We start from the raw sequence: 17,002 nt of genomic DNA, 5'->3' as shown, positions 1-17,002 counted from the left end.
ACATACTCATGGAACAACATACTCGTGTCACCGGGAACAACATACTCATGTCACCGGGAACAACATACTCGTGTCACCGGGAACAACATACTCATGTCACCGGGAACAACATACTCATGTCATCGGGAACAACATACTCGTGTCATCGGGAACAACATACTCGTGTCATCGGGAACAACATACTCATGTCACCGGGAACAACATACTCATGTCATCGGGAACAACATACTCATGTCACCGGGAACAACATACTCATGTCACCGGGAACAACATACTCATGTCATCGGGAACAACATACTCATGTCATCGGGAACAACATACTCATGTCATCGGGAACAACATACTCATGACATCGGGAACAACATACTCGTGTCATCGGGAACAACATACTCGTGTCATCGGGAACAACATACTCATGTCACCGGGAACAACATACTCATGTCACCGGGAACAACATACTCATGGAACAACATACTCGTGTCACCGGGAACAACATACTCATGTCACCGGGAACAACATACTCGTGTCACCGGGAACAACATACTCATGTCACCGGGAACAACATACTCATGTCATCGGGAACAACATACTCGTGTCATCGGGAACAACATACTCGTGTCATCGGGAACAACATACTCATGTCACCGGGAACAACATACTCATGTCATCGGGAACAACATACTCATGTCACCGGGAACAACATACTCATGTCACCGGGAACAACATACTCATGTCATCGGGAACAACATACTCGTGTCACCGGGAACAACATACTCATGTCACCGGGAACAACATACTCATGTCACCGGGAACAACAAACTCATGTCATCGGGAACAACATACTCATGTCATCGGGAACAACAAACTCATGTCATCGGGAACAACATACTCATGTCATCGGGAACAACATACTCATGTCATCGGGAACAACATACTCACGTCACCGGGAACAACATACTCGTGTCATCGGGAACAACAACATCACCTCTCTGAAACTCAGTGTGAATCAGTCATGATCTTAATGTTCTACTTGATGTTCGATGGTAAACTCAGAGCTGAAGTGATGAAGAAGAGCGGATTGAGCCTGACATAATCTGATCAATATGAAAGAAATCATTAAACATTTTCTCAAATGTATGCATCTGTGGTATGCATGTTTATGCAGTGGATGACACATAACATAACTCTCCTTCACATAAACCCCTCTTAGTCATCAAGCAAAAATGACAAATAAACTTCCTGTAGCTTAAGCTTTTTAAACAGACTAACTGCACATGCGCTGAAGTATTGTTCGAAACACATGTAATGCACACGTTAATGAATCTGTGAACTGGAGAGCCGTTACGGGTGAGGTGAGATCAAGCGCACGACGAAGGAGATTCAAAAGGAGACTTTCATTCAGAAAGAAGACCAGGAACAGGGAGGAACACACAGATCAGGGAAACGAGACTCAGCCGGGGCAAATGAACTCAGTGACAGCAACCACAGAAACCATCAACACACAGCTGAACCACAATAACTAATGAAGGAGTGGCTGGAAACTGAACAATGCAGGTGAGGGCAGGGAGGATGCTGGGAAATGTAGTGATCGTGACATCGCCACATTTAGGGTTCGTATAAACAACTTGTAGAATCTGAAATCGGATTGGATTCTTCCCGGCTGGCTAAAGTCAGTGCTGATAAACACAGGGAACGCCAGCAGGTCTGACTCTCCCCAGCAGGGTTAGGGCTGGGAGATAAAACCAGAACACTCATCTCACACCACCATCTTTTACCCCGTCTTTACTGTAGTAACCAGAGCATGTGAGCGGAGTGGAGCGGTGAGAATCTCCGCTCATCGCTCACTGAACTGTTCACCCCTCCGCTCCCCCGCTCAAAGCTACATCAGGCCGCTCCGCTCATTTTCGCTCAGCGCTCAACCCAGTTTGCTTCGCGCTCCACTCAAATCACCCCCCGCTCGCTCCAAAAAAGGAAAAAAAATCTACATGTAGGCTATATTACTTGTAGCGGTCCCCAACCTTTTTTGCGCCACGGACCGGTTTAAAATCAGACAATATCAGACACGGACCGGCCTTCAAGGTGTGTGGCGGATAAATACAACAAAAATGATTAAAATGATACGACTGGCATAAAAACTGGGGTATTTTTTTAAATATCCTATAATAATAAACGTGAATCCAATGTGTAGGCTTACTCGCAATTTTATTAACAGCGTCCTCTAACATCGCGCAGGCAAATGAGAAAGTCTGAAAACAAACAAAATGCCCCCAAAAGAAAAAAAATCTCTATGTTTTCAGTGCTGATGCGTTCACGTAACATGTAAGGGCACCTAAAAGCTGTCACAACGAACCGGCAAAATGATTATGAATATGTAAAATATAGCAGAAGACATTTTAATTTTTTTTATGTCTGTCGGCTGGAAAGATGCTGACTCGTGATCTTCGCAGTAGTGAACGCGCCTGAGAGAAATGCACATTTCATACGGGAGAGCAGTCTGTTTTCTTTCGTTTTGAATTGTTCTGTTTAAAAGTAGACATTTCAAGCTTTATATATATGTCTCAGGTGTGTGAGGCAAGTTGGCTATACGCTGAGTTTCGGTTCATTCATGAGACAAACTCCAGGTTCACGCCGGCGCCTTCGTATCGTGGTTATCTATTTTCTAATATATTTCTAATATTTAATAATATTAAATCCAGACAATGGTTGATGAAACCTTGATTAAAATTAAGATACAATTAATACAAAACGAAATTAATTTTAAAGACAGGCTTTGTGCTTTCTGTCTGAGGTCTGAGTGAAAGTTTTAAAGCAGTCTTAGTGCCGCTTTCAGAGCGCTCACGTCCGTAACGGAGAACTGTCCCGTCCATAACAATTTTTATTTTTTTTTTTGTATAAATTTCTAAATAAATGTGACTTATAGTCCAGTGCGAGGCTAGGCCTATGTTTTTTCTTCTTCATGGCGCATTTTTTGACTGATGCGCCTTATAGGCTACTCCGGAGCGACTTATATTGATAGGCTACACCTGTATGAATTCTCATTTTACTTTTTGAACTCCATTATTGAGCCGAGTTTTGCCTGAAAATAGTCTACTGTTGATGACTGTGCAAGACAAATGGATTCAGGGTCAGGCTTGACTGAGCATGCTTCAGACTCGTGGTGTGAGCGGAGCGGAGCGAAATTGGAGCGGGAAATGCGACGCTCCGTCCTTTTGAAATTGCCGCTCTGCGCTCTGTCCAAGATCCGCCCGCTCGCGCTCCCCGCTCGCTCCCGCTCCACTCCGCTCACATGCTCTGGTAGTAACACTAATGCTACTGTGGAAGACATGTGGGATATTCATATGGAATTATATTAATGTAGACGTGTGTTAAAGGAGGAATGGAATATAATTACAGTATATTGTGTGCCTAAGCTATAGCATTTGTGCATTTACACTAAATGTTTTTAGGCCTCTGTTTTATACAAATACCATATAAATCTTATAGTTACATTTTCCCATGATGTTAAGGTGCCAGATGGTTTAAACTGAGCTTATCATGATCTAAATATAGGCTACTATGAAAGACCAATGGCTAATTTTAATGAAGCTCAAACAGTCAGAATATTTCAATTTTACCATATAAAAATGAGGTTGTTACATTTAAACCTGTTAGTCCGGCATTATTAACCTGTTTTTATGTAAAGTGTTTCATGTAAAAGTTCAAAGTGTTCGTCATTTGTCTTTAAACCTGAAAGAAATAAAGATTTGACATTTACTGTGATCATGTTTGTGTGAAAGTAAAGCTGAAGCGCTCCTGACACACACAGGCCTCTCCTCCTCGAGACACGCCGAGGCATGTTTCACTGCAGCTACTGTTGATATGAGCACACACACACACACACACACACACTCATAAACTACAGATCGCATGTCAGACTCCCTGCTGTCTGAGAGATCATTACAGTACAGCAGAAGAACTTCAAGAACTACTTCTTTGGTTTTCAAGGACTTCAATCCGAGATCTCACTAATCAGACAATATCTTTATTGCCTTCAAATTCTAAGAAAGGTAAATAGATCAACAAAAAATTAACCAATAAAACAAAATGGTACAAATAAGATGCAATGATTGTGGTATCTTTGATCACTGAAAGGACACTAGAGACTCCGGAAAACACACGGATAATGTGTCCCGGGATCAGTTGAGTTTGGTTCGTTCACACACATCCCGTAAAGATCCCGTAAGACAGGTGACGCTGTAGAAAGGCGTGTGTAATCTTCGGCTACGGCTCTGTCCGCTGTAGTCGAGCTCTTGGTGGATTTATTAACGAAGCGTCTTTAGTTTACTAATGCTCTCCACTCTCGATCTCGAGGAACACACTCGAGCATCTTATTCCGGCTTCGGTCGTACAGTAACGCATGGCGTACCGCTCCACTAAGCTGGCGAGCGCTCCCAGCTCCAGCTTCAGGATAGCAGGAGCTCCTGGTCTCGGCTTCATTACAGTTTACAGACATTTTTTCGTTCTTTCTTTATTGATACGAACACAAACTTTCCTCTAAGAGCAACAAAACCCCCTTACGGCAGTGGTCCTGGCTCTTGTTCACTCATGGCGCGTTCCGGGACTGATCCCAGCAATGTTACTAGCTCCCCATCCCGGCATCGATCCCGGGACATGTTCACACAGAAGGCACTCTAGCAATTTTACGGCAATTTCCCGGGATCAACGCGCTGTGTGGAAGGGGCTTATAACGTCTGACCTGTGTGAAATACAATACACTGAGTAAATCAGTGTTAAAATAATAACCCAATACACTGAATTATGTGATACATGTGGATGATGTCATCATAACCCATTGGCCAACAGTGAGTCTCAGTCTCTGTGGTGTTTCTGCCCGTTCAGACACAGAGCTCAAGTGTTGCTGTCGTTCTTCCAGTGTCCCGTTACACAGATAATGAGATTACACGTGTGTAAAGTGGATTAGCCAGAGGTCAGTCTGCTGCAACACACACACACACACACACACACACACACACACACACACTCGCAATCACGGTCTGAAACTAAACATGCGCGTTTACAGAGAAGAAAAGAAACACCATGAGATGTGTGATCTGACACACACACACATACACTAACCCGACCCCTAAACCTACCCATCATATACACACACACACACACACACGGTCAAGAAGAGTTTACTAGAGCGGCCGTGAAACCTCGTGGCTCAAACGTGTCCCGCTTGGCATCTGATGCTCATGGAAGTGTGTTTCCAGCATGGAAAAGATAAATAAAAAGGTAATATATCTCACTTTTTCTCTCAAAATTGCAACTTTATATCTTTACATCAGACTTTTCTCCTCAGAACTGTGAGATAGAAACTCATGCGGAAACAAGTTTCCACAGATATCTCGATTACAAGATTGCATATAGAAGAGAGCTGGCTGGTTCCACCTCTGTTAAAGCTCTTTGATTAGATGTTCATATTAACAGGCTTCGTGATCATTCAGAAATCTTTGATGTAAAGCTCAGATGAGAAATGTTTAGTGTCATAAATCAGTGTTTTGACACATTACTCTTCATGTTTCTGTGCCGTTCAGCAGAATCTGAACACTTTCTTCCACAGGGAATCTGCTTATTAATGCTGTGTGAAACGCCACAGAAACTGATGCAACTGGAGTTCATCATACAGGAGGAACAGAGGCGATGTAAACCGCAGGGGATTCTGGGCTCGCAGAATAAAGACTGTGTGTTACTTCTAGATATTGAACATTTCTTTAATTAAAAAGTTAAATGTTAACCAATTTATTTATTATTTTTAAGGCCATGTCAACAACAAGACAATCTTCACGGTGAGACCGAAGTGAATAACAAAGACATTTAAGTTCAATATTCTAAAATACATTCAAGCTGGTCATTTTTAAATACATCAGTTTCAATTACTCTAAATAAACAGTGTGTATTTACATTAAAAACAGTAACATCCACTGGAGTTGTTTAAGGAAAGATGCACAAAATGAAGTTTTATGTAACAAAGTTCGGGAGGAGCACGTTCAGGTAATCAACCAATCAGCACGAGGAAGCCGCTATAAATAAAGCCTTTCCTCACCTATCACCTGTCTCACAGCATCCCTCCACCACCCCATCACCTCACTCCCACAGCATCCCTCCACCACCCCATCACCTCACTCCCACAGCATCCCTCCACCACCCCATCACCTCACTCTCGGCTGGTTTCTATCCCAGTAAATGGGAAGTACTCTGGGTTCGGGCCAAATTCTGAGCTCCCCCGGACAGTATGCCAAATACGCTTAAAACACTCCATCTGATCTCATGTACGTGTGAACTCGAGGAATCTAAGCACTTTAAATCCAACCTAAAAACTCACTTTTTTAGATTAGCTTTTTTCTAATGGTTTTAATTATTTTGTATTCCAGTGTGGTTTCTTTTTGTACGCTTCGTATTTCTGTGTATTTTTATTGTGTAAAGTGCCTTCAGAAGCTGCTATATAAAATAAAGTGTATTATGATGATGATAAGCAAGGCATCAGGGTTGTTGGTATGAGATGAAACATCAGCTGGTAAAGATAACCCGTCAGTACAGCCGAGCAGGAGGTGTTTCACCCAGAGCAACGGAGTCTCAGGAACACTGATCATCATGAACTCTGCATTCAAGACTTCTGGAGCACCAGATTACACTGAACCAGGAAGTGTGTGTGTGTGTGTGTGTGTGACAGCAGATTTACAGCAGAGTGGAGAACAGAGGATCTGCTCTAGAGGAAGAGGGAGAGATGAAGCGACTCCTGGACGAGAGACAGAGAACGAGAGAGAAACGGCCCTTTTCTTTCTGTTTCAGCATTTCAATCATGTGACCTCATCAAACGCAGCCGCTCGTCTCGTATCAGAGGCAGAGCTCAGAGATCACACACACACACACACACACACACACACACGAACACTCGTCTAGACTCCAGCGCTGCTACAACTCATCCTGCAACGACAGCTTTCAGAGTTTGACATGAGGAATCTGGATTCATCTGGGAGACACAGCGAAGGACAAAACACTGAGAGACAGACAGTTAAACAGAGAGAGAGAGACAGACAGACAGACAGTGAGACAGACAGTTAAACAGAGAGAGAGACAGACAGACAGACAGTGAGACAGACAGTTAAACAGAGAGAGAGAGACAGACAGACAGACAGTGAGACAGACAGTTAAACAGAGAGAGAGAGACAGACAGACAGACAGTGAGACAGACAGTTAAACAGAGAGAGAGACAGACAGACAGACAGTGAGACAGACAGTTAAACAGAGAGAGAGAGACAGACAGACAGACAGTGAGACAGACAGTTAAACAGAGAGAGAGACAGACAGACAGACAGTGAGACAGACAGTTAAACAGAGAGAGAGAGACAGACAGACAGACAGTGAGACAGACAGTTAAACAGAGAGAGAGAGAGACAGACAGACAGACAGTGAGACAGACAGTTAAACAGAGAGAGAGACAGACAGACAGACAGACAGTGAGACAGACAGTTAAACAGAGAGAGAGAGACAGACAGACAGACAGTGAGACAGACAGTTAAACAGAGAGAGAGAGACAGACAGACAGACAGTGAGACAGACAGTTAAACAGAGAGAGAGACAGACAGACAGACAGTGAGACAGACAGTTAAACAGAGAGAGAGAGACAGACAGAAAGACAGTGAGACAGACAGTTAAACAGAGAGAGAGACAGACAGACAGACAGTGAGACAGACAGTTAAACAGAGAGAGAGACAGACAGACAGACAGTGAGACAGACAGTTAAACAGAGAGAGAGAGACAGACAGACAGACAGTGAGACAGACAGTTAAACAGAGAGAGAGAGACAGACAGACAGACAGACAGTGAGACAGACAGTTAAACAGAGAGAGAGAGACAGACAGACAGACAGTGAGACAGACAGTTAAACAGAGAGAGAGAGACAGACAGACAGACAGTGAGACAGACAGTTAAACAGAGAGAGAGAGACAGACAGACAGACAGACAGTGAGACAGACAGTTAAACAGAGAGAGAGACAGACAGACAGACAGTGAGACAGACAGTTAAACAGAGAGAGAGAGACAGACAGACAGACAGTGAGACAGACAGTTAAACAGAGAGAGAGAGACAGACAGACAGACAGACAGTGAGACAGACAGTTAAACAGAGAGAGAGACAGACAGACAGACAGACAGTGAGACAGACAGTTAAACAGAGAGAGAGAGACAGACAGACAGACAGTGAGACAGACAGTTAAACAGAGAGAGAGACAGACAGACAGACAGTGAGACAGACAGTTAAACAGAGAGAGAGAGACAGACAGACAGACAGTGAGACAGACAGTTAAACAGAGAGAGAGAGACAGACAGACAGACAGTGAGACAGACAGTTAAACAGAGAGAGAGAGACAGACAGACAGACAGTGAGACAGACAGTTAAACAGAGAGAGAGAGACAGACAGACAGACAGTGAGACAGACAGTTAAACAGAGAGAGAGAGACAGACAGACAGTGAGACAGACAGTTAAACAGAGAGAGAGACAGACAGACAGACAGACAGACAGTGAGACAGACAGTTAAACAGAGAGAGAGAGACAGACAGACAGTGAGACAGACAGTTAAACAGAGAGAGAGACAGACAGACAGACAGACAGACAGTGAGACAGAGAGGAGTTTGTAGTCATCCAACACAAGCACAGAGCGACAGGTCTGACCCAATATCCCAGTCACACACACTCACACACACACACACACTCTCACATACAGTCATTTACACTCACTCACATATACATTCACTCACACACACAATCACTCTCACTCTCTCTCACACACACACAATCACTCTCACACACACGCACTTATAAAGAATCTCATTCACATCATTCACAAACTCACACTGACACATTGTTGAGTGATGAAGTCTACCTGTCTGTAGTTGAACTAATGTAAGTTATGAGTTATGAGTTATGAGGCCATCTGCCACACAGACAAACAACTGGCCACAGCTGCAGGACTTCCTCCACATCACTTCCTGTCCACACAGGAAACCAGCGTTCCCGCTCTATACGGATTCTCCATCCACGAGACCTTGATCTCAGTTCCTGCATCAGAAACTCCACGCTAACCCTTTCCTGAGCGTCAGATCACAATCCTGAGGTCAAAGGTTAAACGTTAACATCAGACCCGGACCCTCAGGGATTAAACAGGAAGATGCTGCTAATGGGCGACGACTCGTGGCTCAGACAGGAACATGTTTATGTGGCTCTCGAAGCAGAGATGAGTGATCTGACCCTGAGCTACTGTACAAGCCCACGCCCATCATCATCATCATCATCATCATCATCATCATCATCATCAGCTGACGACACACACACACACACACACACACACATCTACACTCACTCACTTACAGTGGAAGTCAACTCACAAATGTGGACAAAGGAAAGGAATTCTTCAGTAAAATCTAGTTTTTATACATTTTCCTTAATTTTTGCGACTGGCATCTTTCCTGTGGGAGTCAGAGAGGGATTTCTCCGACATTATACAGTGTGAGAGCTACTGTACATCTGTACCTCCTTATTCCTGTACTTTCAAAACAGTGTTTCCTGATTACTGCCACTGTCAGTGCCAAAAAAGCTTGTTATGTTGAACCCGAAACATTCCTTTAACATTCCTTTGAATGATGTCATTGAGTACACACACACACACACACACACACACACACAGTCTGGTTCACTATCTAAATGGGGACTCTCCATAGATGTAATGGTTTTTATACTGTACAAACTGTATATTCTGTCCTCTTACACTAACCCTAACCCATCTCACACACACACACTAACCCTAACCCATCTCACACACACACACACACACACACACACACACACACACACACACACACACACACACACTCAAACACACACACACACACACACACACTCTCTCTCTTCTATCCACCAAAGCCGGCTGATCTCAGGACACACACACTAACCCTACCCCTAACCCTTAACCCATCTCACACACACACACACACACACACACACACTAACCCTACCCCTACCCCTAACCCTAACCCATCTCACACACACACACACACACACACACACACTCAAACACACACACACTCTCTCTCTTCTATCCACCAGAGCCGGCTGATCTCAGGACACACACACACGAGAGCGATGGCAGTCTGACAGCACGAGTACGGCACACAGAGAGCTGTGTTGAGTTCCTCAATGACAGGCTGGAGACACTGAGAACACCAGCGTTATTAAAGGGACCGTTACAATCCTGCCATCGTTTACTCTCCCTCACTATGGTCCACGCCTGAGTCTCTCTCTCCTGAAGAACGTAAGCAACACCAGACACTTTCTTGTTTTAAACAATGGCCGATAGTGAAAAGAATGGCTTTTATTGGCCGAAGCATCGGAGCACCGCTACCCAGAGCTGAGCGAGAGCGAGATCATCCGTCTCAGGCTCACAGGTCGAGTAAATCTGCCCTGAATTATAAAGCTGTCTCTATAATCTGTGTTGAGCGAGCACGGGAATCAAACAAGAGTGTGTGTTGCTGGGATTGAGAGCCGTTGCGTGAGAAGAGTGTGTGGGGGGGGCAGCTGTAGCGCAGATATGGGATATGGGTTACAACATACACACACACACACACACGCGAGGGAGTGAACGTATGGATGGAGATCAGTCTTCTAATGAGGTCACATGACCGTTGGGATCACATGACCTCTGACAACAGAAAACGTGGACTAGTATTTATATTAAAATTAAAATCAGTTCAGCTATAAATGTGTATATGTACGTTTATAAATGTAACTTTGTACTCTTAAACTCTCAAACATGTCAATCCCAGCAATCCCAGATCTCCTGGATGAGCACTGACACGTCCAACACCGGCAGACGGAGAGAGGAAGACATTTCCCCCTGAGAAGGTCTGAGCACAGAGCTGGACGACCTTTGAACTCTCCACAACCGGTTCCTGAGTCCGGCTTTCAGCACGGCTCTTCCCGTCCGGCTTTCAGCACGGCTCTTCCCGTCCGGCTTTCATCACGGCTCTTCCCGTCCTCGCTCTCACTCGCGGCAGGAGAAATATCACTGTCAAACTGTTTGATTGTGACTGTTAAAAAACAAAATGCAATAAACATGCAAATATGAGATGTTTAATATCTCAGCGGCCTGATCTCTCTCACACACACACACACACACACGCACACACACACACACACACACACACACACACACATACGCTTATGTAAATGATGAATGTGCCAGGCTGCTTTTATCCAGTAAGCAGAGGCGTATAAGCAGATGAGAGCTCACACATGCAGAGACGCAGTGTTGGACTATAATGCGTCTCAGAGTAAATATTTGCATGTTGGAGGACTGAAGATATTCCAGATAACAGGAGAATCCAGCGCCGCACGGCCATCTGGGTAATATCAGATCATGTTAAAGCCAACCGGTTGTGTCTGTGAACGCCCGAACACAACACAGTTTACTCAATATAACAGGTCAAACCATCCTAAGATTCAGAAGAGGAATATATTTATATATATGAATAAAAGACACAATTCAAATAATATTATGTGTCAGATTTAGCACTGCCTCGACTAAAGCTTGTTCTGGTCGACTGCTAGTCATTCATTTAAGCGAATAGTCGACTAACTGCACAGGTATATATATGTAATATAGTCATTAAATATGTAATATACAGTGCTGACACTACTCTGCATTACAGAGAACATAATATTGAGCCTTTAAAATATGAATTAGCACTCAAGCACAGGACGAGACAGGAACAGTGATGATTATGAACAGCAAGGAGACGTACAGCACACTTTAATAACTGACTGGTAAACTAGCGTTAGTGTCGCTGCAGAGACGAGGATGAAGATGCTGGATCTCCGCAGTATTACAGGACTCTGTCCGGAGAAGTGCACGTCTCAATCCGGTTACATCAGCTGAGGATAGCAGCTCTCAAATGTGAATTGGTTCATTTAAAAGTAGACTTTCTATAGACATTGAATATGCGTGTCAGGCGAGTATAAAGCTCATTTCTGTGACGCGCTTCATCAAAAGCTCATCCTGTTAGTTTTCTTTATTTTACGAAAGCACAAGCTGTAGTTGTGAGAGCACACATATACAAGTAGAGCCTTCATGAGGCGTTACTCTTCTCTGTACGACCGAAAATGCTGTTAAGATCTTTTCGCTTTTGTCAGGAAAACCTGCAAGTGATCTCGGCACAAACACTTGGTCATGTGACTAACAACAGCACACATGTATCCAGGTTAGCGGAGCGAGCGGTGAAGAGGCTAACGCTAGGCTAATGCTTCTGGATATCCAGTCTGACACATGGACCGTCTTTCATGATCTGTCCGTCACGGACTCCGTGATTTCGACACTTCCTGTGGACTAGCTCAGATGTGTTGGACTCTCCTCGTCCGCTAGCGTTAGCTGACTGTTAGCGGCCCTACGCTAATACTGCATCTCTATTACATTATTCTTTTCTATTCACTATAGCTCTGTTTAATCTATCTGTTCTTTCCCCTCATCTTTCCCACAGAGGGACTGGAACACCGCTTGACAATCCCTGAAATATAAAACTAGAGTTCAGCAACTCAGAGAAAGAGGAATCTGATCATGCATGAAAAACACATTCACACACACACTCGCACTCTCTCTCTCACACACACACACACACACACACACACACACTCGCACTCTCCCTCACAAACACACACACACACACACACACACTCGCACTCTCCCTCACAAACACACACACACATAACTTAATGAACACTCATGCTTTGAAAGGAGGACCGTCACCGTTGAAAGCACTATAATGAATCTAAGCCTGTAAAAGGTTCTTCTGGAGACTGTGGGCACCAGATCTCTACACTAACACACACCGTATATGAGCAGAACACACATGCACTGGTGCGAGCCGCTCACGGATCATGATGCTGATGGAACACACACACACCGTCAAACACCAGAAACACCAGGAGCTCGTGAAAAGATGAATGAGTCTCGTTTTACTTCTCATTTCTAGACTTGCAGAGATAAACCATCTAAACCAGTGAGAGAAACCAGCCGTTCCCCGTTCTGCCAGCTGGGACCATTCACCAAACACACGGGTGTTATATGAGGATGCTATGATGTTATAATGTGATGTGATGTTATGTGAGGATGTTATAATGTGATGTTATAATGTGATTATGATGTGATGATGTGATGTTATGATGTGATGTTATGATGTGATTATGATGTGATGTTATGATGTGATTATGATGTGATGATGTGATGTTATGATGTGATGTTATAATGTGATGATGTGATGTTATGATGTGATGATGTGATGTTATGATGTGATGTTATAATGTGATGATGTGATGTTATGATGTGATGTTATGATGTGATGTTATGATGTGATTATGATGTGATGATGTGATGTTATGATGTGATGTTATGATGTGATGTTATGTGAGGATGTTATAATGTGATGTGATGATGTGATGTTATGATGTGATGTTGATGTGATGATGTGATGTTATGATGTGATGTTATGATGTGATGTTATGTGAGGATGTTATAATGTGATTATGATGTGATGATGTGATGTTATGATGTGATTATGATGTGATGATGTGATGTTATGATGTGATGTTATGATGTGATTATGATGTGATGATGTGATTATGATGTGATGATGTGATTATGATGTGATGATGTGATGTTATGATGTGATGTTATGATGTGATGTTATGTGAGGATGTTATAATGTGATGTGATGATGTGATGTTATGATGTGATGTTATAATGTGATGATGTGATGTTATGATGTGATGTTATAATGTGATTATGATGTGATGTTATGATGTGATGTTATGATGTGATGTGATGATGTGATGTTATGATGTGATGTTATAATGTGATGTCATGATGTGATGATGTGTGTTATGTGATTATGTGATGTGATATCCTCACTGACAGCTCAATCACAGCTGAAAACTGACATCTGATGGATATTAAAGGTTTATACAGGATCTGGACTGTTCATTTACAACCAATCTATCAGTATTCAGGAGATATGAAGCTCATTTCCACAAACACTGATCATCTGCAGTCAATAAATGATCAATTCAGATCTCAACATCACAGCTCAACTTTTCCTGAAACCTTCATATGGAAAATGCGAGAAAACATAATTCAATGCGTTATTACAGAAGCCCATGTCACAGAAGAACAAAAGCATGATTTTGTAAATCACATTAAAAAAAATCTAAATTATACTGCCATTTATCAGATAAAAAGTTGACATTTATAACATACTAAGTTGAAATTGACATTAAAAGTCAAAATTATGACTTAAAAAGTCAAAAAGTCATAATTTCACCTTTTTATATCAAAATTTTTTGGTAACAATTTTAAGGTGACGTAGTTCCACGTTACATGTACCTAGCAATAACAGTAAATTATGCATAATTACAAGTAGCTAACCCTAAACCAAGCCTTAACTCTAAATAACTATAGTAAAAAATACATGTAATTAATTAATATTACTGGCACTTGTTTGTGTAATTACACTGTAACAACGTCAACTTAAAATAAAGTGTAACCAATTTGTTTTTACATTTTAAAAATGATATCATCTTAATTATGACATGCCAAGTCAGAATAATGACATATTAAGTTATTAGTATATCATAATTTCGACGTATAATTAATTTCATAATTATGATTTACCACCAAACATGATTTATTTCCTCATGTGGAGGAAATGGGCTTCCATGCGTTCCAGACTGACTCAGGTAACTAACGTTAGTCAAGTAAAGCTTGATGCGTGTGTGTGTGTGTGTGTGTGTGTGTGTGTGTGTGTGTGTGTGTGTGTGTGTCCAGGTGAAGCGATGTTACCTTTGAAACACATGATGAAGAAGGCTCGCAGACTCCCGTCGGGTCTCCGTGTCCGGCGTGTTGTTGTTCTGGAGCTCCTCTCGCTGTCGGTCCCCGGTGATCCGTCCATGTTTTCCGGGGCGCGCAGGTGCAGACGCGCAGGTCAGACGCGCAGGTCAGACGCGTTCACAAAGTGCGCAGAAACGACGGTTATTCTCCTTCTCCACACACTGAGATGTAAACGAAGCGCGCTATGAGTTCGGTGACATTAGAAGAGTCCGGTGAGGGATCGCTGTATTCCTGAGGAGTGTCGGTACGAGTCTCGGTTCTCCTCACGGGATCCGCCTGTAGTCCGTGAGAAACTGCGGGTCACTTTCCTCGGTCCCGGGTTCTCTCTCTCTCTCTCTCTCTCTCTCTCTCTCTCTCCAGCTTCCGGTTTCGGCTCTCTCGCTCATGATCGGGAAGCGGTCAATGCTGCATCCCGCTGGCAGCACCGGGCAACAACGACCACATTACTGAACAGATTTATCTCTTTCTCTTCACAAAACAACTGTTAGAATTTACGCTTGATGGTGAGGTGTCCAAAACACTCACATTTATAAACCCCTTAAGTTTAGCTATAAAGGCCAAACATTGAACTAAACGCGCAGGCAATAAAAGGCGTATTTTCCATATTACCATAATTATTTTCCATAAACTCTCGGAGAGTTTTTGTCGAACCAGCAGCGGCTGGAAAACAACATACAAAGTTATGACTATCATCTCAAGGACTGTTTATATGCGTTATTTAATGTTAAAATAATATATTCCGGGAGTTTTAATATAATTTTTCGTGACCTTTATAACCAATAATTCACCTCAGATCTTGAAAATAAATCAAAGGAAATAAGAGCGTTCAAACTGTGAACAAGCAAGTTCATTTTATGACAACGATTGTTTTAGTCATTCAGTATATATATATATATATATATATATATATATATATATATATATATATAAATTAAAGGGGCTATATGGAGTTTTCAGCGGCCTCTAGCGGTGATGTTTCAGATTGCAACCAATAATTTTTCAAGCGTGTGCTCGTGCTTGAACTCATGAGCGAGCACTCTGGGTACCGGCCACGGCCAGACTGAGACGCAACACACCGGAGAAAGCATCCCACAACATGCTGGAAACTCAGGTAAACTCCTGCAATGTTACAATAATAGGCTACTTTTATCAGCTTGACGTTGAACGTGTTTTCGTCCGAAGTTGATCCGATTCACGTCTGGCCTTACGAGCTTCAGCAGATGAAGATTTTTTTTGTTTTTTATCAATATGTGATGTTTGTGTTGGAGTCTGTGTTGCGCTGGGAGCAGGTCGTTTATTAGTGTTATCAGACATGTCATAAGAAGCAGTCGTCGCAGGTGCAAAGTCAGTAGACGAGGCGAGAGGCTCGGGAGCGCGCATGCAGGTCACGCCACTGGATTTCGCGGTAAATCCGACCCGGCACCTTCACATAAAAATAAGAATACTTGCTTTCAGAGGTAATAGCAAAACCCGCAAAGTGGATCATTTTAATGTGAGATTACAACCCCTTCACACACACAGGCGATACATTTTTTTTTTTAATTTTAGTAGAAAAAAAATACATAGAGCACCTTTAAAATGGTCTGTAACTGTATAACCGTGGAATCCGCGCCCTTATCTACAGTTAACTGTAACTATGCTGAACTAATCAAAATTAATTTCGCACCACATACTGTTTGTTTTTGAAGGCATCTCCGCTCCTCTCCACCTCAGTCTTAGTTTCGCGGTTCTTCTGTGTAATGTCAGTTGTTTAACTGCCGTTAGTTTTTGAATGATGGCAGCAGCGCGCGCTTTTTTGTGGCGGCAGTTGACGTACCTAGGCGGGAAGCGCGTGCGCACTGCACTGTATTCGACTGCATTGATACTGAAATAAATATGCGTGTTATCATATTAAAATTAATTAAATATATAGTCTAACCACAGAATAATAAACTACTCCAACTGAGCTGCAGATTTGAATTACCTTCTAAAAACTGTAATTTTACAATGAGAGATGTTTTAAAGGAATTAAAATAATCTTGGACAGGAC

General features: G+C 42.7%; 1 protein-coding gene across 1 annotated transcript in view; it reads right to left on the bottom strand.

Annotated features, from left to right (window-relative positions):
* Window positions 1-15,298, bottom strand: part of ptk7b (protein tyrosine kinase 7b) — a 96,376-nt gene extending 81,078 nt beyond the window's left edge. Inside the window, exon 1 of the mRNA XM_084391578.1 lies at window positions 14,926-15,298. Coding sequence (XP_084247704.1) covers window positions 14,926-15,034 — 109 coding nt within the window. The 5' untranslated portion in view covers window positions 15,035-15,298. The remainder of the gene's footprint in view (window positions 1-14,925) is intronic.
* Between the last annotated feature and the right edge of the window lie 1,704 nt (window positions 15,299-17,002).

Source organism: Rutilus rutilus, assembly GCF_951802725.1.
Source record: "Rutilus rutilus genome assembly, chromosome: 20".
Classification (NCBI taxonomy): domain Eukaryota; kingdom Metazoa; phylum Chordata; class Actinopteri; order Cypriniformes; family Leuciscidae; genus Rutilus; species Rutilus rutilus.
The sequence above is the reverse complement of the archived record's forward strand: the minus strand, read 5'-3'. Positions and strand labels throughout refer to the sequence as shown.